This window comes from Paramormyrops kingsleyae, unplaced genomic scaffold (genome assembly GCF_048594095.1).
Source record: "Paramormyrops kingsleyae isolate MSU_618 unplaced genomic scaffold, PKINGS_0.4 ups380, whole genome shotgun sequence".
NCBI classification, from domain to species: domain Eukaryota; kingdom Metazoa; phylum Chordata; class Actinopteri; order Osteoglossiformes; family Mormyridae; genus Paramormyrops; species Paramormyrops kingsleyae.
Genome location: NW_027326317.1, coordinates 1 through 22998, shown reverse-complemented (window position 1 = coordinate 22998; position 22998 = coordinate 1). Strand labels below are relative to the sequence as shown.

At 39.8% G+C, this 22998-nt stretch overlaps 1 protein-coding gene across 6 annotated transcripts; it reads right to left on the bottom strand.

Moving 5' to 3' along the window:
- Positions 1–298: 298 nt before the first annotated feature.
- On the bottom strand, positions 299–22989 carry LOC111857422 (protein BEAN1-like). Of its 6 annotated transcripts, none has more exons than XM_023838272.2 (6): positions 22942–22989; positions 22701–22762; positions 20702–20823; positions 8755–8958; positions 8069–8210; positions 299–718 (listed from the first exon to the last, which is right to left on the bottom strand). In XM_023838272.2, exons 3-6 carry the CDS (start codon positions 20802–20804, stop codon positions 373–375), a joined length of 795 nt encoding a protein of 264 aa, XP_023694040.1. In that variant the 5' UTR covers positions 20805–20823; positions 22701–22762; positions 22942–22989; the 3' UTR covers positions 299–372. The 6 variants fall into 6 exon arrangements, with proteins under 6 accessions (XP_023694040.1, XP_023694041.1, XP_023694039.1 ...); XM_023838273.2 differs by having other exon boundaries at positions 22930–22972; XM_023838271.2 differs by having other exon boundaries at positions 22701–22988.
- Positions 22990–22998: the final 9 nt, after the last annotated feature.

The window sequence follows — 22998 nt, the reverse complement described above, 5'->3', positions numbered from 1 at the left end:
ATTTCATTTGCTTTAAAGTGTTATAGCACAAAGTAGGCTCTCTCTCCTGGGTCAATACCTAACTGATCTCAATTAACCATATAATTCTTACTTGTACTATACTGGGTGGCACCCTTATAGGCAAACCAAGTTCCATCTCCACCGTGGGTCCCTTTGATGGAGACGTATTGAAAAGAGAGGCAGATATTGGTATCAGCCACTGGGGGGCAGCAATAAGTCCTTGAGAAGTTTCAGATTCGGTTCGGCTGCTCTGCCTACTGTATTCTCTGGATTATTCACACAAACAGTGGGAAGGATCTGTACAAAATGAAAGGTCTTTATATCAAGAATGCAGAGCATTATATGTCTGCAACAAGCTCTGGGTCGCTTGGGCTACAGGATTCTGTCCGTGGTGGGTCCCCTGGGGCTGCCATCCGCCACCGTGTGCTTGAGCAGATCTGTAGGTATCAGAGGGATGTGCTGGTTCTGGCTTCTCACTATGGCTTCGTAGGGAGGAACGTCCTCCAGGGGCAGGCCTGAGAGGGAAACGGAGGCCAGCGGAAGTCCAGGCACGTATGGCACCCCAGTGCTTCCCATCAGCCAGGAGGCACCTCCCCACTGTTCCCCCAGCTCGTCCAGCAGGGCTCCCCCCAGACAGGGGTCAGTGAGAGAGTATGGTGGAGGGTCATCCGTGGGCAAGTAGATCTCTGTGGCACCGGGTCTAACACATTCTTCATAGCTGAGATAAGAGAAAAATCATGTTACTTACAGTTCAGAAGAACCAACTGTAGTTAATCCGTGGAATTTAAGAGTCAGGATATTTTTAATCAGGCTGACATTTGCAAGGCTTTATTTGGACCTCTGGGGATTTTGGCAGGGTGAGTTAAACACTGGAAGGCTAAGTAGTGTCTCAAACCTTAGGCTTCTGACAGAGGACTGTATAAAGGGAATCCATGGGGGGGGGGGGGGTGATGTTTATTTACATGTACTTTAGACATTAGACATTGCTTATGATAAAACTCGTTTAACACAAAGAGTTTTGTAGCTTTGTACTGTTGGTTTAAACAGTATCTATAAATGTCAGTGAGATGCCGAGTGCTGACAGACTGGTTAGCGCAAGTGTGTGTGAGCTACACGGCAGTGGGTCATACATCCAAACTGCTCCAGTCATCCACAAGTGACCCGAGTGGAGATCTGAAAGGAGGAAATAACCGGTGGATAATAGAATCTGTCACATTTGATACAATCTGCCGAAGTATTGGTGTATAGAGGCAAGCTCAGCCCCAGAGCAATAGTACTAAGCCATTCTGGGCTGATGCAGGAACTGGTTTAAGTAAGTGAAGGGATATCTTTAACCACGCTGAATTTGATAATAATTTGATATTAATAATTTAGTTTTTCTCCCACACCTTTCCAGTTTCACTGGGTCAGTCTACGGTAACAAAAATATTTCTTAAGCTCCAATAAATTATGAAAACTTTCATTTATTCTTATAGACCAGTTTGAAATTTTATTTATTCATATCTAGTAAAATAACTGGTCGATTCTTTTGCGTTTTTCATTTGCGAACATTATAGAGAAGAAACTACGCTCAGAGATAAATGAAGTGCAGAGCTCGGTCAGCCGAGCCTCCATCGTTATGCTGAACTGATTATTTCATGCAGCCTGTAGCTACTTAATATACTGCTCCAGCATCCTGCTGTCAGCTCTGCTCAGTCTGCACCTTTTAAGAGGCATTTAAAGTTCTATATTTAAATTTAAAAGGTATAAAATATGGGCCCCATGGGAACACAAGCGCACATGTGCATCAGTGGAAAATTACCTGAACACCAATAACCTTGGCAATGTTAGACACCTAACATATCACATACACAGAGAAAACGTCTTTGGTAATATCCGATTTCTGCCCTGAATTATGCCTCCTCTCTGCGTGTGTGGAGATTGCATGCTCACCCTGTTTTGCGCAGATGGAACACAGATGGATGGGATGGTTTAAACAATCATTGATATGTGAACCTTCAGAATAACAACCTCTTGAAACGAGGGCAACTGTAATCAGGCTGCCCCACCTACAGTATAAATAACACCCAATTTTAGTCGCTTTTCCTTTAGCACATAATTCTCTTCAAGCACAATATGGCAGAATGAATGGAGATTTTAGACAACCTCAGATTTGAATTGTTGAAGCTCACAAACATGGAAAGGGTTACAAAAGGTTTTTGAAAGACTTAATCCTCCATCACTGCATAAGCAGGGAAACGGAAGAAATTCAACACTGCTGATACTCTCTCAAACAGTGGGGCTCATATAACGATCACTGAATGGGTACGGTGTAGAATCCCCAGAGGTTTAATGAAGAATCATGGGGTGAGAATTAAGGATTTGGAGGCATCTCTGGATATTAGCGCCTGTGTTCACTACAATGAGAAAAACACTGGAGGTTTGATATAGACCACTGGGATGTTCTATACCACTACTGGAAACACTGGAACAATGTTCTCTCAGCAGATGAAACAATGGCTGAAATGTCTGTTAAATGTACTGAATGTTAGGAGAAAACAAACACTACATATGAGCAGTAAAACCTTATCCCAGCTGTTAAGTACAATGGAGTATAATGCTGTGAGGTTATTTCACTTCAACAGGGTTTGGATCTATTTAATTATACCACAGCTTTGATAAGTTCTCTTTTCTTATTGGTCCAGAGATTTCACGTGGGTGACAATTATTTTTGTCTAACCACACAGGTAGTTCCAGCAGCCTAACAGTTCTATAGTAAAGCATTTTAATGTTATATTAAACATAAATATAATAACCCGTGTGACTTTTTCAGCATAATTTTCCTTGGTTTTCAAAATGCAAGTGTCTGTTGACAGCTTCTAAGGTAACTTAATGGACTTGCCACTTTTAGTGAGTAGCCTGACCGGACGTTCTATCCTTATATGGACTATGTTTTTAGGAGAACATTGAAACATTATTAAATGCTACTTGAAATAATTATTTTCTGCAAAATTAACCTCTTGGTTAATTAATGGTTATTCTGTTATTATTTTGTGGTCAGTAGTCATGATGAACCACTTTGAGGTGTGCAGTTATAGGAAAATTACAATGATAACCAAGTTGGACTTGTTATCAAGTTGTCGTTGATTATTTTCATATAACTTCATATAATTTTCATATAATCTTGTCATGGTTTATCCCATACTTATTGAGGGACCAATAGGCTCCATGTCAGATAAGGAAATTGTACAGCGCGATGTCAGGGTCTCAAATCTAATTCAATATCAGAGCAACTCAGGCAGAATAAATTCCATATTTGAGAACGTCAGATTCCTGACCTCAATCCCACTGAAATGCTGTGGCACGATCTGAAGCAGGCCATTCAAGCAAGAAATGTCAACAGTATACATGACCTGAAACAGTTTTCTATAAAGGAATGGACCCAAAATAACTGCTGCTCAGGTATCAGAAACTACAGTTTAGTTTAAATATTTGCCAATACTACACATAAGGGCCCATATACCTTTCCCATCAATTAACTTGTTTTTAAACGATCTTCTCAATAAAGATATGGCAAGGTAAAATGTTGTTTGTCTTTATTACTCACAAACCTTTGCATAATTGTAACTTCTTGATTAAAAAAAAGTTTTCAGTATATTAAAATGATGTAGTATCATTACGGTAAGGCTAAGTCTAATGAATGAAATGCTGGCCTCCTGTCTCACCATCCCACAGAAACCTGTACACTTTTACCGTATTTTCCGCACTATAACGCGCACTGCATTATAAGGCGCACCGTCAATCAGTGGTCTATTTTCAAACTTTTTCCACATACAAGGCGCACCGGACTTTAAGGCGCTTTAAGCAAAACAAAAGAGAGTCAGATAAGCCAGTCAACGAAAATTTATTTTACATCACGTGTTCACAATGACTGTCAACATTGTTCAAACGTTTATGAGCGTCTTCACTACTCTTTAACACGGAAAAAAACAAGAGTCTTATACCGCTAAATCAAAAGTCAGCCTATTAACAATAACTCAAAATTGAACACTTATAATACGGTCCTATACCGCTAAATCAAAAGTCAGCGTATTCATAATAACTCTTGAAATTGTTCATTTATAACACGTGAAGCACTACACAATACACTCACTTTTCAATACTAAAACATTCAAATCGCTTCGAGTTCAGTATGCACAACAGAAATTAATCCACGTTTAAAGCGCACTGGATTATAAGGCGCACTGTTATTTTTAAAGAAAATCAAAGGCTTTTTAGTGCGCCTTATAATGCGGAAAATACGGTACCTATTTTATGACCAGTAAAGCCAACAAGGCTTTACAGGGCATAAATATATCTGTGGGAACCCAGTATTTTTCTGTAATTCTACCATAAATGACATCCCATTAATCTAACAAAGAAATAGAATTGTGTATTTGCCTACCCCATCTTGCTCTCCATGAGACACAGACACATACAGATGAGCATAAAATGGGGGCGGGGGGAGGGGGGGGGGGGAAATCACAGCACAGGATCAGCCAGCACCCCATGCACTGCCAGAAAAAATAACAATTTGTACCCTTTAGGGTATAATTACTTATCACTAGGCCTATCCTCAGGGATCTCGCATTATAGCTGTAGGTAAATGTACCTTTAAGTTACAGAAATGGACTCAGATAAACATTTTTGCACCCTTGTGGGTATACTAGTGTTGTTTGTACCTTGGGGAATAAAATCATAGCCAGGCTTTCCCTGTTTTTTGGACACTGTAGAGCAATTGGGGTTTAAGGGCCTCACTCAAGGGCCCAAAAGTGACATCATTCTCTCAGCCATAGGATTGCTAGCATAGAACTGGCGACCTTCTGATCACAGGCATGACTCCTAACCCACATAGCCACACACTGCGTAAACAAATACCTGTAAACAACCTTATTCAGTTTAGGCTTTGTGGTTTTTGTGAGCTGCTTGTCTGGAGTAGCGTCAGTATAAGTCAGAACCTCAGTTCATGCAGCAGTATGTGATGCTTTCCAACAAAATGGGCCATTAATCAATGGGACCTGAGTGCGTACCTGCGTCACAAGCTGAAACACTGACAGCAACATATGGCCCAATCTACCTTCACCATGGTACATTTGGCCGTTTCCTCCCATCCCCTGTGCCTGTTGCCCTGCTGAATGTGTCACTTGGATGCCCATGCTCTCTCCGTCTCTCCATTTGGGCTCCACAGGTGAGCGCTAGGCCGAGCTCTGAGAGCCCCCGTGCCATCTGTGGCCACGCTGCCCTGCGGTACATCACGTGCCCGTCCCCCCTACCCCCTCCCAGAGCCAAAGCCTTCCATCTGCCCCCGCACATTCATAGCACTGCAAGCCAGAGCTGCACCACAGGTCTGGGCAACTCTGCGGCGTCCGGCTGCGGACGATCCAGTCGTGCGCTGCTGAAACCTGGCCACGATCTGTAAAGAAATGTGACGATTATCCAGCAGACCCTCGTTTCAATGAACCACAGAGGAGATTTCCTTGGGTCCATGTTTCACTGACAATCAGCTTCTAAGTATTGTGTTTTCTGAAAGCGTAAGACACTCAGTAAATGTACACATACCCAGAGCACAGATCTACCGCAGCTCTTCTGGACTCTGTATGTCTGATTTCCCACATGCTCATGCTGGGCCAACAGTCATTTTGTTTTCATTCCTCCCCATCATTTTTGTTACACCAATCTCTACTCCCATCCTCCAATAAAACTCGCATCCCCGCCCCCTCCCCCATCCTCTATGTCACGAAGCTCTGTCTGCCACCGGGAGTAAGTGTTACGGATAGCTTTTGGTTATTTACGGGTTAGAAAACCATGTGAGTGTACAATGCTTTTGTTTTAATAAACACATATTATAATGTGACAGAACTCTCAGCCCCCACAGATTTGGAAAACAATTTTCTGTTCTTTACAGTTCCATAGACCTGGATGGGGTGTCTAAGGGGGCCCAAAAACATGGAATACATTGTTTCCCTCTCCCCTTGTAAGAAGACCCAGAGCTCCAGAAAAGATAAAGGACCTCAACCCAATATGTACGGATGTGCCCTCCATCCGTCCCCCACATCTCAGATCAAGCTTGCATGACAGTTATAGAGAAAGCTTACTAACACCAAAGAAAATGGTCCAAACAGGATTCAGAGGCATTTGACAGCATTCTGCATCCTAGCATATGGAAATAATTTCCATATTCATCATAATTTACTGCTTGACAGATCTGTTTACAGTTGGAAAGGCAAACAAGCTCCTGCACCAAAGGAGATGCAAGATCTTCCAATATGTCCAAAAACCAGCAAAATGCTCATTGCTGTCTTTTAAGGTGATTTCATACCTACTCAATGTCAAATTCCACAGTTAAAACATTTCTCCATCAACATACAAGTTGAACATAAACTCATGTAACAGCCGCTTTTTTCAGTGGGGTCTCCACCCCATTGTCTCCTCCTCGATCACCCTCTCAATTCCCCATTAATCTTACTACAGAGGTGAATCATTATCACATTAAATGTTTTCTCAAGTTGCTCAGGGGCCTGTTAGGTAGCACTGGTCCCTTCCTGCCAGTTCCTGCACTGTAAGTGTTTCTCCGTCAGTGGATTTGCTCACTCTGGGCTCGGTGCCGCAGACAGCAGGTTCAGGAAGGAGTGCTGAGTATGAACACTCTTCATAAGGAAAAGCCCAGTAAATGCCGTATATTTGAACAGCATAAGAAAAGCCTGCAATTTGAACGAATGGCAGATATTCACAACCCCTGAGTGACAGGGGTCCTAAGAAATTTGGAACATAACTGAATTAGTCTGGCTTGGGATCCCAATACGATATGCTGTCGTGGGACCCAAAATCTCTAACAGTAGCCCTGCCCCTCACCAACCCCTACATTTTTTTGTGCAATTCCATTGATGTAAAGGTAAATATACCGACTATATCAGGGGTACTTAAAAGGCAGACTCTGATTTGTATTCCAGACCAAAACACAATTTAACCTGAACCTTGAAATGAATTTTTATCGTCAGTAATCCGCCCAGGAAATTTTATGGTGAGCCCCCCCACCATCCACCTTGAAATATTTTTATAACCTGACCTCTGCTTTTACATTACTGATTATCTGAGCAAAAATATACGTGAACATTTATATTATTGATTAAACAATGTGACGCCCGTATCTGTGGTTTCATTAACCACAGTTTCAGTTATCCGCAGTTTACCGAAATCTGGAAAAAAAAAGGAAAAAAAAAAAAAGGAAAAAAAAATCCAGAGATGTTTCCTATGTTTCAAACTATGTTTTTAACAAATATATATGTTTTCTTATTACAGGTTATGTACAGGTAGATGATACAATATTTTTCACTGTAAAATGTGAAACAATAGCCTATATTTTTTTATTTTTGTCCTTTGAGGGGTATAAAAAACATTTTCATATTTCATCCCTTGGTACATGATATTTTTTCATTGATATATCATCTCTTGAGAATTAGGGTAAAACATCAGGATCCCCCTAATTTGAGAGAAAGAGAGAGATTGAGAGATGGCGAGAGAGAGACTGTACAGTACTGCATAATAATAATAATAATAATAATAATAATAATAATAATAAAGTACAGTGACTATTATTTATTATTACTGTATTTAAGGTTGATATTGTCCTACTGTGCATAATTTATCAATTAAACTTGTATGTACAGGAAAATCACATTATTTATGGGGTCCGCGGATGGTTTGCTATTATTTGCAATTTTGGCTCTCTGTAGTGGGCCTTGGAACATATCACCTGAACATACTGGGGGGACTACTGTACTATCAAAAAAATATGCAAATCACAATACTGTCAGTTTATTTAAAGACAATATGAGCTGATTACAGGGCTGACTATGTCCTGAATTTCAGCACATCTATATATACCAATGTTTCTCTACCTGGTCCTTGGCAACCCCCAGCCTCTGGCCAGTCCATGTGTTTGGTCCCTCCCAGTTCGCATAAACATGGACTGCAGGTCCCAGAGGACCGGGTTGGGAAACAGTAATATATACAGTATGCGGTCATGAAGTGGAATCAATAGGTCACTCACTGAGGCGGTGCATCAGGATACATCATGTTGCCGTGAGACGGACTTTCTGCATAAGAGCTGAAATCAAAGGCTGGGGGGAATTCCGCAATGCACGTCCACCTCAGCTCCCCGACGGAGCCACCATGGGAGAGGCCATCCGAGACTGTGAATGTACCCCAAGGTTTAAGCAACACATTATTATTCCTTCACAAAAATTATTAGGCTGAAATACATTAGGAAAAACAAAAGGTTAAAATTCTTAATATTCTGCCTTGTAGCTAGAGTGCCTTTCTTAATTACACAAGTGTAAACAGTGTAGTGTAGCTCTGTGGTGTCTGTGATTAATGGACTGAAGCAAAGCTTGTTGCTTTTTCACTACATAATTAGCTAAGGGCAGAGGTGCTGCTGATGCTCTGTGACTAATCCTCGAATCCTGTGATATAGCTCAGATTAGCTCTGGTCCCTAAAAAGCTGCAGCAAGCCCACATTAATCTCTTCAAAAAATGAACAGTGATAATGCATTGCTCAATGGAGAGAGTATCTACATGATATTTCTTAAGAAAAATAAAAGCACATAAGTAGCTTTATGAAGTTCATAATGGGGCTGATAAGTTGAAAGGGAAACATCACAACTCATTTAGGGTAACTTTATATTGAGATTTAAGCGTGTGGGATCTGCATGTTTCGGGGCTGGTCCTGGGCCATACCATCTCTAGGGCGCAGGTGGGGGTTATGTAGCCGGCCGTCTTTGCGCAAACTGCCCACAATGATGGTAACACAGGACAGGAAGAGCACCAGGCCGATAACAATCCCTGCCACCACCAGCGGGGACACCATGAGGCTGGCCTCAGCTCCGCCCTCCCGGCAGTCGGTGTAGTCATGGGCCTGGCTGCTCAGGTTAGAGCTCACTTCTTATCACAGAGGTAGGGCGTTGCATCCAGGAAGAGAAGAAAAGGGAGGGAGGGTGGTTAACAGGAAAGGAGGAATATATATAATATATATTAAAAAACCACCCTCTTTAATCTTGAACTCCATTTGAAAATCAGCTTCAGATTATTGTATGATAGAGGCAATTAAGCAGCTGAGTAAAAGAAAATGTTAAATGTATTCCTTTTCCTTTTATTTTCCTTTATCTTAAAAGATAGATGCAAACTATATATACATGAGAAAAGAATTGACGGAAGTGAGGAGTATATTTACTTACTCTCAATTATTGCATCAAAACCTTCGAGATAAAGCTAATCAGGAGACCTCAGTCTAATCTATTAATTTTTATGAAAGACATGCACAAAATGCAAATGGAACCTGGCTTTGTTGGTTCCTTCTTAGCTGAAGAATTTTCATCACAATGAACCTCATAAAAGTGCACAGATGTAGGTGATTGATCTTACAATTCTAATTAAATATTGTGGGGTACTTCAAATCCTGACACTGAACAAAATGTTTTTTTTTCCTTTAATAACTTATCAAGGCCTTTCTTTGAGTGTTTCGTTATCTCTCATGGGGCCCTTCTCGCAGTGGGATCAAAACAGAGGAAAGGGGCTCATTGTTAATTGATGGAGTAATTAATTTTTTTCCTACATGGAACTATTTGCACCATGCAAAAGCAATTGTGCTTTATATTGTTTTGATAAACTAGCTCACCATTACTATCAATTGTATCCCTGGCTAGAAGTGTTATAACCCAATGAGAAGTTACCCCTACCACAAACTAGCACAGAGACTAGGTTCCCTGAAGGCTCAATTTCTTGTTCACAGACACTATACACTCACCTAAAGGATTATTAGGAACACCTGTTCAATTTCTCATTAATGCAATTATCTAATCAACCAATCACATGGCAGTTGCTTCAATGCATTTAGGGGTGTGGTCCTGGTCAAGACAATCTCCTGAACTCCAAACTGAATGTCAGAATGGGAAAGAAAGGTGATTTAAGCAATTTTGAGCATGGCATGGTTGTTGGTGCCAGACGGGCCGGTCTGAGTATTTCACAATCTGCTCAGTTACTGGGATTTTCACGCACAACCATTTCTAGGGTTTACAAAGAATGGTGTGCAAAGGGAAAAACATCCAGTATGCGGCAGTCCTGTGGGCGAAAATGCCTTGTTGGTCAGAGGAGAATGGGCCGACTGATTCAAGCTGATAGAAGAGCAACTTTGACTGAAATAACCACTCGTTACAACCGAGGTATGCAGCAAAGCATTTGTGAAGCCACAACACGCACAACCTTGAGGCGGATGGGCTACAACAGCAGAAGACCCCACCGGGTACCACTCATCTCCACTACAAATAGGAAAAAGAGGCTACAATTTGCACGAGCTCACCAAAATTGGACAGTTGAAGACTGGAAAAATGTTGCCTGGTCTGATGAGTCTCAATTTCTGTTGAGACATTCAAGTCAAGTCAGAATTTGGCGTAAACAGAATGAGAACATGGATCCATCATGTCTTGTTACCACTGTGCAGGCTGCTGGTGGTGGTGTAATGGTGTGGGGGATGTTTTCTTGGCACACTTTAGGTCCCTTAGTGCCAATTGGGCATCGTTTAAATGCCACGGCCTACCTGAGCATTGGTTCTGACCATGTCCATCCCTTCATGACCACCATGTACCCATCTTCTGATGGCTACTTCCAGCAGGATAATGCACCATGTCACAAAGCTCGAATCATTTCAAATTGGTTTCTTGAACATGACAATGAGTTCACTGTACTACAATGGCCCCCACAGTCACCAGATCTCAACCCAATAGAGCATCTTTGGGATGTGGTGGAACGGGAGCTTCGTGCCCTGGATGTGCATCCCACAAATCTCCATCAACTGCAAGATGCTGTCCTATCAATATGGGCCATCATTTCTAAAGAATGCTTTCAGCACCTTGTTGAATCAATGCCACGTAGAATTAAGGCAGTTCTGAAGGCGAAAGGGGGTCAAACACCGTATTAGTATGGTGTTCCTAATAATCCTTTAGGTGAGTGTATATTATACAGATCAATACAGTCAGTCAGTCAGACACAGGAAGACAGTTAGACAGATGGATATAACATATAATAAAGTATAATTATATAATATAATACACTGATTAAAGTACTAGAGTCACGCTGCACCAGTAAGATGCATTAACTAATTTATTTTTGTTTTAGATATTTTTGGGATGCTGCAATGCAGTGCAGCCATTTTAAAAGGAAGAATTAATTACCAGGTTGTCTATGCCGTATTATGTGATAATGAATTACAGAAGGACTCAGCTCTACCAGTAACACAGGGTGTTTCGTTCATTTTCTCATCATTTCAGATGCATATGTGGAACGTGTACATACAACCCATTTATTTATTTTATAAAATAAACAGCCAGTGTTACTATGAATACAAAATATTCCTTTTGAGATTGTTATTCAGTCATTCACCGCAACAGCCTTTTTGTGTTAATATGAAGCCTTCAATCATCTACTTCATATACATATTCCAGTCATATCTCTGACGGAATATTGCATGCTCTTATGTCAGCCTCATGGTGGAAATCTTCCTTCAGAAGTTGCCGCCTACGCTGTTGCAATTAGACCATATTTACTCACTTTCAGAGCCATGTTACTTCAGAGTAACAAAAACACCAGCAAGCTCACAAGTCAAAATTCCGCTGTTTAAAATCATCCTTTTTTCACTACTTTCTGCTTATTGTTAACTGATATAACCTTATTGTTCTGCAAAAAGGGCAGCACAGTGGTTAGCACTGTTGCCTCACACCTCTGGGACCAGGGTTTGAGTGTCCACCATGGCTCCATGTGTGTAGAGTTTGCATGTTCTCCCCCTGTTGTTGTGGAGTTTCTTCTGGCTACTCCAGTACCCCCTGCCCCCAACACACAGTCCAAAAACATTGCTGTGGTTAACTGGAGTTACCAAATTGCCCATCAGTTTGAATGGTGTGTGAGTGTGCCCTGTGATGGGTTGGTTCCCTGCCACATTGGAGCTCATAGGCTCCAGATCCCCCCCCCCCCACCCCGCGACCCTGAGTAGGATAAGTGGTTACAGAAGAGGGATGGATCGATCTTCCGTAAAATCTGGGCAGAAAAATAAAATTTCTGTATACCTTAAATTTATACATTCCCCCACCTTATCTGACAAAAGCCCTGAAGAAAATCTACGAGTCTTAGTATCTCAAAATGGCCTCAAGTCATTTTAAATACAACAACATGCCCATATCCTGATCTTTTCTAAATCTGCCCACTTACCATTCTGTTGCATGCTATGTTAAAAGTGAAATACATACACTTTCACTATAACACTGAGAATATTTCTATTTACTTTGGGTATTTTTCATTAATTCTGCAGCTTCTTCTGTAATCCAGGCGTGGGCGTAATTGAAAAAGAATCAGAGTACCCTTCTCTGTCTTCTCCCCTCACTATTTCTGGATGAATATTACATTATGTACAGCATTAAATTACATGTTCTACTTCTTCACTTTGCAAATCAGTTAAATCCATACTTTGCCATGAAAAACAAAATCCACCCATGTTTCATTTTTCATCCAATTCAAACATATACTTATTAGTCTTCATTTCTACCTTTCATTGAAAATAAAAAACAAAAGCTAGCAAGATTACTTTTGCAATTCAATTAAATATATAAAATACATTTTCAGGGATGTTTACTTGTTCATAAAAGGTCAGGTAATTGCTTGTCTATGTATATTTATGCATTTAGCCCAAATAATGATATTCTTTCCTTTCAGACCTTTAGCGTTCTCCTCCACCACAGAGCAAATTCTGCCTTTCTTCTGATTAGAGGGAACCTCTTCTTTGTTAGTAGGCTGTGAGAGGAGGGAGTTCTAATAAAGTGTGTAATCCCTCTCTCCTGCAGAGGAGCAGGCCTGGGCCACAGCCGCGGCAGAGAGCATCCTCACACGTTTAGCTGGCAGAGTCATACAGGAAGCAGGACTCTCTGGAGAAGAGCAATGTGACTGTGAATGTGAAATCCTGATAAATTAACTTTCCATGTCACCTCACATCCCTACTCTGAGGGGAATGTGACAAAAGAAATTTCTATATATAAAGCAATTTATAATTTATATATATATATACATATATATATATATATATATATATATATACACATATATATATATATATATATATACAATATATATATACACACATATATATATATATATATATATACACATACATATATATATATATATATATAATATATATATATATATATATATATATATATATATATATATATATATATATATATATATATATATATATATATACATACATATATACACACACACACACAACACACACACACACACACACACACACACACACACACATACTCAAAACATCAATGTTCTAGTAAGGAAAAATGAATAGAGCTACAAAGGAATATGGTGGCATAGGCTCAATGAATATTTAATATTTGTTCCAGCAAAACAACTAACAAATACTTACAAAGTATATAGCAGTTGAGAGTGTTGCATATAAAGCTTTGATAACCTGTATTTTCCTGCTCATTTGTGTGATTTGGACAAAGAAAACATTATCATTAAGGTATAAACTTTGTATTTTGAAATCTACTGTGACATGCTAGTTTTCCAGAAGACTGATGTCAGTTTTTAAGTTAAAATGTTCCTAATTTGTAGTGATTAGTGGTGAGGAATGGGACATGTGATCTTTGTGCAAGTGCCAGCACTTCTCTGTAAACACATTCAGGTCACAGTCATCAGGCCAGGCGAGTTCAGCACAGAGCAACAAGGCCTGCTGGGTATCGCTGACCCAGGATTCTGTAGGTGTGAAGTCATCAGCACCTTCTGTTGATCTACAATTGTTTTTCATAGAAAATATATTTCAGGAGATGGGGTTCTAAAGGTTGTCCTGATTGCTATTTTTTGTGTAGATGTATTACAGTTCATCTGTTCCAGAATGCACCTGCCTCTTGGTTTTACTCTGTTACTACATGTTTCCACTAAAATAATAAACTGTGAAGGTTTAGTACCTGCTTCTAGAAAAACTGTATGTTGTCAAACAGTCAATAAGGGTTTAGGGGAATGCTTTCACAGCAGCACCAGATATTACCCAGATAAATAGCCTTAAACACTTTCTTTGACTGCCTAAGGCTTTTGCACAGTACTGTATGTGCAATTCAGCTGCTTCCATTGATGCCTACATTCTAAACATTCCAACATAGTTCACAGTTTTTAGCACTTGTCCTGTCTGTCTCTGCACTTTAAGAATATATGTAGCACAGCAGCCTTGTGGATGCCACTGTATGCTGTATTACTGGATGGGTGGTGTGACAATAAAGCTCCACTTGACTTGTCTAGACTTCTTACTTGATAAAATAGTGGGGGACTAAGGAAAAATGGACACCATGGACCGAGGGAAGATGAAATGTCATCTCTGAGTAGCTGATACACTTGTCTACATGTTCAGTCCAGTATGACTGAAGTATCATCACAGATCATGCTCTCATACACTCTGGAAAAGGTACTGTTCCCCAAATGTGTCCCAAGAGAAAGACACTCGTCACCATGTTCTCTTTGGAAGAGTGACCCTACTCCCTCAGCTTTTCACTTTGTGACAGCAGGACCACAGCTGTGTTCCTGGGAGGCAGAAATGGTGCAAGCCAAAAAAATGTTTAGACCAAATTTTGACACAATCAAGACATTTCAGTGTAGTGGGAGGTGCTGAAGTGTATAATCATCTGATGAGGCAGCTGTGCTTTGTGAGAATAAAAACAAATGAAATGGGCCCTATTATGTTCATTTTCAGTGTTCATAATTTAATTATAATGTTATATAATTTTACTAGAACAGATTTACATGTTTCAAAACTACATTACTTTTCTCACACTGTACATCTCTATTCTCTCTGTCAGAAACTCTGAAGTGCAAAGAAATGCCCTGTTAGTATTTTAAATCTTACCCCTAAAGAGCCCAGTGATCCCTGATTGATCAGTTTGCCACATTGGCCAGCTTGCACTACAAATTCCGCCCCTGCCTTGCAGTCTGCAGAAAGATCCTTGCAGGTAGGTGGCCAATAAGGATTGCTTTATCCGATGACCTCACCATGTCACAGAAGTAAGGGATGGAAGTCCAATTAGGTATTACAGGCATATTAGAGAATAGTGTGAGTTAAAGAAAACATGGGTGTTTGGAGTGACCATGATACGTTATGAATGATATGACAAATCTGTTTTTTCTTTTTTTACATCTGGAGTTTCACAAGATAGTGAGTGTTGGATCTTTGGTAATACTTAAGGCATTAAGGCACATCCAAATTCTCATTTGGTCTTTCTGGTAACTGTCCATAAAGCAGAAAAGGCAGCCTACTACTGAATGCTTAGAATTTTGTAAATATACAGTGAATACTCTGGTGAAGCTTAATGAAAAAAATCTTGTTTCTAGTCAATCAAAATTAATTATTATTGTTAATCTGTTTCTGTCTACATAATTAAAATTCTCTTTTCAATTTCTAATTTAAATCTTACTGATTTTCTATCAAAAATGAATTAAATATGAAACTATTAAATACACACTTAGCTCCTTTTCAGTTTGAACAAAAATCAGCCCAGATAGACAACACCAGCAGTTAAAATTATCACAAAAGACTGGAGTCAGAGGAAAGTCTCAATACTTACAAAAGTGTTTTGAGAAAGTTCTCAGATTCAGAAGTAGATGATTCTCAGTGGTTCATAATCCGGATCACGGATCATGTGGAAATTATTTTTAAGGGCACGCCAGTCATGATATACCTCCAACATTCAGCACCATTTCTCTTTATAAAGTGGATTCTGGTCGTAAATGATACGTTGATGAGTTAAGCTCAGTAACTGCTTGTAGTATCGAACAAATGTCAGGGCTTTGGTCAGTCATGTCAGATAACAGCCTGTGCAAGTTCTGTGTACTACTTAGATAGTTCTCTCTGTAACAAAACTCTAGAGGAAAGGCACACTGAAGTTTTTTGACACTAGTGCTGACATAGTAGAAGACGAGATGGGACAATGTGTTCCTTTTCAAGCAACTTATGCTGACAACAGTCAAATGAATAAATGATGATTGAACAGGCAAGAAGTATATAAGTAGCAACAGACTGGAACTTCTAATTAATCCTTGCTGTAGACTATGCCGCCTTAGATTTAGAGAAAATCTGTACCGCACAACATTTCCTCCTTTCCTTTTGTGGGTGGAGATTACAAGGAAGAAGAATTCACTTTGATCAGCAAAGCAGTCTGGATGTGATAGACTTCTGGCTGTGTTACATCAACGACTCATCAAAATCAACCCATCTTGAGAATGCTTCAGTAAACACATTGTTCTTCCACTAGACAACACAGAACACCATCCATAACACATTAAAGTGTAAAGTACAGGCACCCTAATGGGACTGCTTTTCACACATTCTAATTTGTGCTACTCTGGTTCTTGCTAATAGTCATATTTTTTTAAACAATAAATCTTTAAATGGAGACATTTTCTCCCAATTCAATGGTTTTTCACAGTAAAGATTCAGGTAAAATGAAAACAACCAATATTAGAAGCTTAACCCCTGGCTCTGTCACCTGCAACATAGATTCCAAAAATACTACAAAATTTATACATTCTTACAATATTATCATTGCAATTACTACAGTATGTTTTTGGTGCAATGCACTGTAAGGGTTAATGGACACAATAACGATAGAGCCAACTAAATAACCAATATCTGTAAGAATATCATTTTATATGATTGTACTAGAAAGACAAAACCTATGATATTTAAAGGTATTGTTGCAAGTAGTTTAATATCTGGGTCAATGAACGCATTCGTAAGACAAAGCTGCAAACATAATACAAAAAACATCAATGGGTCTGATGTCATCAAGCTTTCAGTTGTCTTAGTTTTAATGTTCTGGGTAAAGTGTTTAGGCACTGTTAATTTGTCTTCTCAATCAAAGAAGGATGTATTATTTTAAAATTCATCATGAAATTTTATAATTTCGTTAATAATAAAATGCTACTTAATTAAAAGCATGTTTTCCATCAACATAAAATATCTCTTTTCAGAACCATCACTAGAAGAACTGTAATTATGAAATGTATACAATTCACCAAAATTGAGAGATGCAGCATTTATATTTATTTCACTATTGTTAATATTAAAGTTTCATTTCATTCTATTAACTTTCATGTCTCTGCAGTCTAGAAGGAAGGGTGTACACTCCCTGTCTACCAGGTCTCTTGCAGTCTTTACATGCTGCATATCTCTTTTAGGATATAATATCATTACCGACACCCTGCAAACTGCAATTGGCTGTAGGGAGTCTCGATGTTTGTTTGCAGGCAGCTAAAAGTCTCTGATCAATTTACAGTCCCCTCCAGCCATTCAAACACGGAGGAAAAAATAATTATGTTCCACTTCTTGGCAACTGGCAGATATCATCATACCTTAGTTTCAAAGCAGTGCTGTGCTGTAGAAGTACGCTATTACCATTATTGCCAGACCCTTTCTTGTAAAGGCACAGAAAAATAAAATCATTTTAAAATGTAAAGATATGCAAGTTTGGGAATGGCTTAAAAGAAAGTTTTGCATTGTAAAAAAAACCTTTGAAACATATTTATCCAGCCCAAAACTGAAAAACAAAAAGTCCTGCTGAATTACTGTAATGACTCTCCCACAAAATAAATATTTTAAGAGAATTAGAGAGACTGTGTTTTATAGGTCAGAAAAAGCAATAAGAGGTCCAGTCTCCGAAGCATATACAGGAGTTGTGTAGCAGTGCAAGGCGGATTAATCTGTTTAAGACTGCTCCTTTCGCCCGCTAGCTATGTCTCCCCATCTGACCTGCTGACTGCGCTCCAGCCACTTCAGTCTCAGCTGCAATTGTATTCAACAAAGGAAATGAAATCTAGCAGGGAGAACGTGACGGGAGAGACGGGGTCATGTGACCAGGGCCTCAAGGTACCAGTGAGCAGAGGCTGTTTGTACTGCTGACCGTAAGGTGCATCTGCAGCTGGGAACAGGAAGTGACATATGGGGAAAAATCTGATTTTTTATGTAACTGAAACCAGCCCATCTAATAATCATTTACTTGAGAAAAAAAAAATCAATGTATTCAGTTCATCAGTATCCATCGGCAATTCTGCATTAGTATCTGTGATTCTGATCGCACTATCAATACTGAAAAAACCAACAAGAATTATTCAGATGCATCTGGAAGATTCTCAAATGTGCATTTACAGTCGTGCATTTGCATTTACAGCCTCATCGAATCACGTCTGATCACATTTATGTCTGAGGTCCATTGTAAATGATATACACTGATTGACAGACACCTGGAAGCGGAGGCAGTGGGACGTTATAGCTGGTGTATGGCTTAGTGTAAGAGGGGCAGGTGAATGGGCAGCTCTGTCAGCCGCATGATGAATCTTTGTCTATATATATGATGGACAGTTACAATAGCAATATATGCCCATTTGAGAATGAAGAAAAATGACGTGTCATTTTATTCACTATGGACATAGGTATTTTGTTGTATCCTCACAATCACATGCTGTGAAAAAAAAAATCACAAGGGAAAACAACAGCACATACCCTAGAACAGCATGTCCAATGTCTTTTTCTGCTCTAAGTTGCTTTGGATCACCTGAATACTAAAAAGGTAGCTCTTGTGTACTGTGGCCCAACCCACATGTCAGGAAGAAAGAGTATGTTATTTTTGCTCAACAGTAAAAGCAAATTCACTGCCTAGTTTTACGTAGGAACACAAGGTTCTGCCCCAGAGTTTGTACCGACAGATATTCAGAACGCAACTTTGGAGCTTCACAGACTGGGAGTCACAATCATGACACTGAGGCATAGGTGTTAAGGTACATGTTAGCGCAGGATGGCTATGTGCACACCATTTCAACACAGTATGCATGTGATTTACTTAATACCTACTTTTGTTTTCATGCCATATTCTAGTAAGAATTAAATTATAAAAGACTGAATTCAGCTACATCGTTCCAACTTTAATTTGTGCTCTACGATTACCTTTATTAGTAAGGGTGACATCCGTAGCCTAAAAAAAAAAATGCCATTAAAAGATTTCGTAGGTTAAGTTAAAGTAAGGTAAAGTGCATATTTAACTTATGGTGGAAAAAGCAAAATGACTCAGCAGAACAGAAAGTCTGGGAGCTTGTTCCTGGGGTGGGAGGTGATGGCAGACAAAGAGCTGGAACAGATAGATTAAATCATTTTTTTTTTCATTACAAGACGGGTGAAAAGTAATCCAAAGTTCCTGATGTCAAGGTGTTTGGTTTGCTAAAACCCTGGACAAGGCTCAGCCTTTATCGAGTAATATAATAGCAATGTGCTATTAGTTCTTATAAAAATGCTTTTGTAGGTGTGTGCGAACTTGCTGCACATCTTGACCCCCATCTTCTGAGGGCTTTCATAAAGCCTTCTCACAGCGCTCTGAGGGCGAGTGATCTGACAACTAAACTCAGAGGGACTTGTGCTGTATATGTATATGTCAGCGATTGGGTGAGAGCAAGCTCATTGATGATCACTTAAAAAAAAAAGTTCAACACCTAGCTGGTGCGACTTCCTTCTTTGTTGCATGTCCTGATGGTTCTCTGAACATTTCTTACTGCAGTCCTTCATATTTGCCTTTCCCAAACAACCATATAAATGGTAACCACCTGTCTATCTCCAGCTTACAGCAAATAGCCATCGGCGGTACTGAAACCCCAGAAAAGTTACAACTTCTCTCATCTTCTTGAACCTCCTACTACTATCTGATCTACCAATGCTTTGCTCCAAAAACTTGTTCAGTTTATTGGATACTGAGGTCTTGGATCAGATGATGCAAAGACAGGCTGACAGCACGCAAAACCAACTCAGATCCTGACACCCCTAAGCTGGGAGAGTAAAAGTATATCAAGACCCCCTCACTAACACATCCTGACTCTGTCAAACTGGACTAAGCGCACCTAGAGAGGTCTCCCTTTGACATCTATTGTGCAGTGTCCTCTCCTGCCCTAAATGAAGCCCACATGCTTTAATGACAAAACCTGGAATGGACTGTTAATACAAAAGCAGCTGCAGCCTGAATCAAGGATGACATTTTCAGCATCAGGAAGGTGAGTGATGTATACTGCAGGGTTTCATTTGAAAAACTTAAAAAAAGGGAAGGAAAAAACCATTAGATGGACAGAGTACTGTTACCTGAGAGTCCTCTAACAGTGCTGTACTTTCAGTTATTAAATCCTTGTGAAGATGCATTTTCAAAGATATCAAAGATAAAATCGGCTTGTCATTTAGATCAAACACCTTCGTTCACAGATTTCAAAATCAAGCTTATCGGAACATGATAAAATCACAATGGACAGATAAATCGTAATGGATTTACACTGTACAGAAAATTGCATTTGATTGTGTCTAAATATCTGAAAGAGGTAGTTTAACATTCAACAAGTTCAAGTGAAACAAGTTCAAGAAATGTGTAACAGTTGAATTTGGGCTAACAGAACTTCTGGGCCGGTGCATCTTTGTGCAAACCCTTCTTTTCCCAGAAGCTATCTTAGTCTCTCACTCGCTTTTGTTGGATATACTGGATACATCACATGGTGATCAGAAACAAAAAAAACATAAATAACTAAGAAGGAAACATAATGTAGCTTCACTTACCTGAGCAGACGATCTTCATCAACATGAAATCCCTTCTAGAGTTCTTCTTATAATGACATTTCAGACACTTGAACAGCTGTTTGCCAAGCTCTGCTTTTGACATAGGAGGATAAATCCCTTATCTGGAAGTCAGCAGACATGTAAATAACAGAGAAGAAGATGAGAGTACCAAGTTGCATTCCTCTTCTATTTGATGAAAACCTTGACTCATTGCAGCTCAGCGAGCGGCCACATGGTTTTAGTGCTTATTGGTCCACACACTACAGTATTTAAAAAGACCCCCCATGTACACTGACCAAAAACAGGGGGAACCTATTCCCTAACAAAAATAAAACCCCAGACTAAGAATTCTTACACTTATTCCACATAATAAGTACACACCACACCTATCAGACCCAGAGAGAGTGGTCCCTGTCAGCTTCAGTTTAATTTGAGTAGCCTGGGGGGGGTCTACTGAGGAAGAAAGACAGGAATCAGACACAATGACCCAGCCACTGGTGATTTAGAGAAGCTGGACGTTCTACCCAGCAGATAGTGATGGCCCAGCGGGTGTATGTCCTGTCCTCACAGGTGCCACCAGCCCAGGGCTGCTGTTTCCTGAGTGGCTCCAGTTGGCACTGCTGATAGTGGGCATTTTCAGAACAGGTGGTGGCGTTCCAGAAAAACAACATGCAGGTGACGGTAGCATGTTCCCCGGAACAGCAAGCACGGGTGTCTGGCCTGAGCCATCATCGATCATAATTGATACTGCCTGGCCAGCAGCTGGCAAGAAGCTCAGAAGGGCACACGGCACTAGGAACAACTTAAAATGGTGGGGTTTCATCAACACTGCAATTAGAAACCAGATGAATGATGCATATTATACTGTCTGTCCACACAGTCCTGTATCATAACCAACAATCTGTTGAGTTCATTATTTATTTCACAGAACTGCTCTGATGCAGATCAGGGTGATGATGACCCAGAAGTGATGATGGCAGCTCAGCACAGGGTACGGGTACACACAAAGGGCACCTGTTCACCTAAACAGCATGAGCACTGGGATCCAACCCACAGAAACACAAAACAAGCGACATGCAATGCCGACATGCTTGGAGAGCTCACTCAGGAACCGAACCCTCCACCCTGGAGATGTGACAACACAATGCTATGCACTGAGCTACAAACCCAGCCATTTACTTGCCTCAGGCATGTCATTTAGGTTTCATTCTTCACTTTACTTAACTACTTTCCTCACCATCAAGAGTCAATGGAGATAACATTTAACTCCAACTACAACGATTTGTAACCATTTGTAAACCTCACTGACTTTGCTAGAAATGTAGGCAGACTGGCCATAATATATTTTAATTACTACAGCGGTCCCCGAATCTGACAGTCATAAGTTAATTTTAAGTTTAAATCTTCGGATAAATTCGTTTCCTTTCCACTGTCTGAGTGAGATATACTCACGACACTAAGAGCATGACCTGGTTTAAACTCTGGTGCTTTGCTAGTTCACCTCAGGATGTTTCACTGTCTGAGGTGCAGAAACAATTAGCAGGGATTAGCACTTATTAGCACTGAAAAAAATAGGCTCACAGGTGTAACATCAGATGAGAAGCTGTAGCGAGGGACACATACAGAATCAGCAATAAGTGCTCATTTAGTGTACTGACAATATCAGCTTCCTTACGTTGTATCAGTTTAGGTGAAGTTTTATCTGCTTTTTAGTCATTATAAATAAATACAGGATAAAGATACACAACAATAAAAACAAACAATGCATGCACACATCTATTTAAATATAAAACTTTTAAATATGTTTTGATCAATATATATTAACAAATTGAAAGCAAAATAAAATGAAAATATTCGGTAAACAAAGTAAGACATTTTAAAATACTCAGAACAAAGTAGGAATGACAAACTTTTAAACACCTACGTTTTAAAGTACACTCCAGTTTTCTGATACGCAATAACTCATAAAAACAGCACGAAATAGCCTAGATATACGCACCGGCTGGGAGAGGAAAACAACCCAATTCGACTCGGCTTCGATGTTGTCATGCAGCTTTAAAACTACCAGGAAAAAAACAGTTTCATTCCATTTCTCGAACTAATTCATACAAAAGTACTTTGCAAAGAAAACAGCTTCTAAAAAAAGAAACACGGGCACTTTCGTCAGCTCGTGTCCAAAGATCATCGTGGGAATTTGTATCCCCTTAAAATAACTGATGATATCTCACACGTTCAGGTACCGTTTACATGAGCATTATCTTGCATTGCTTCTGGTACACGGACCGATCTTTAGAGCC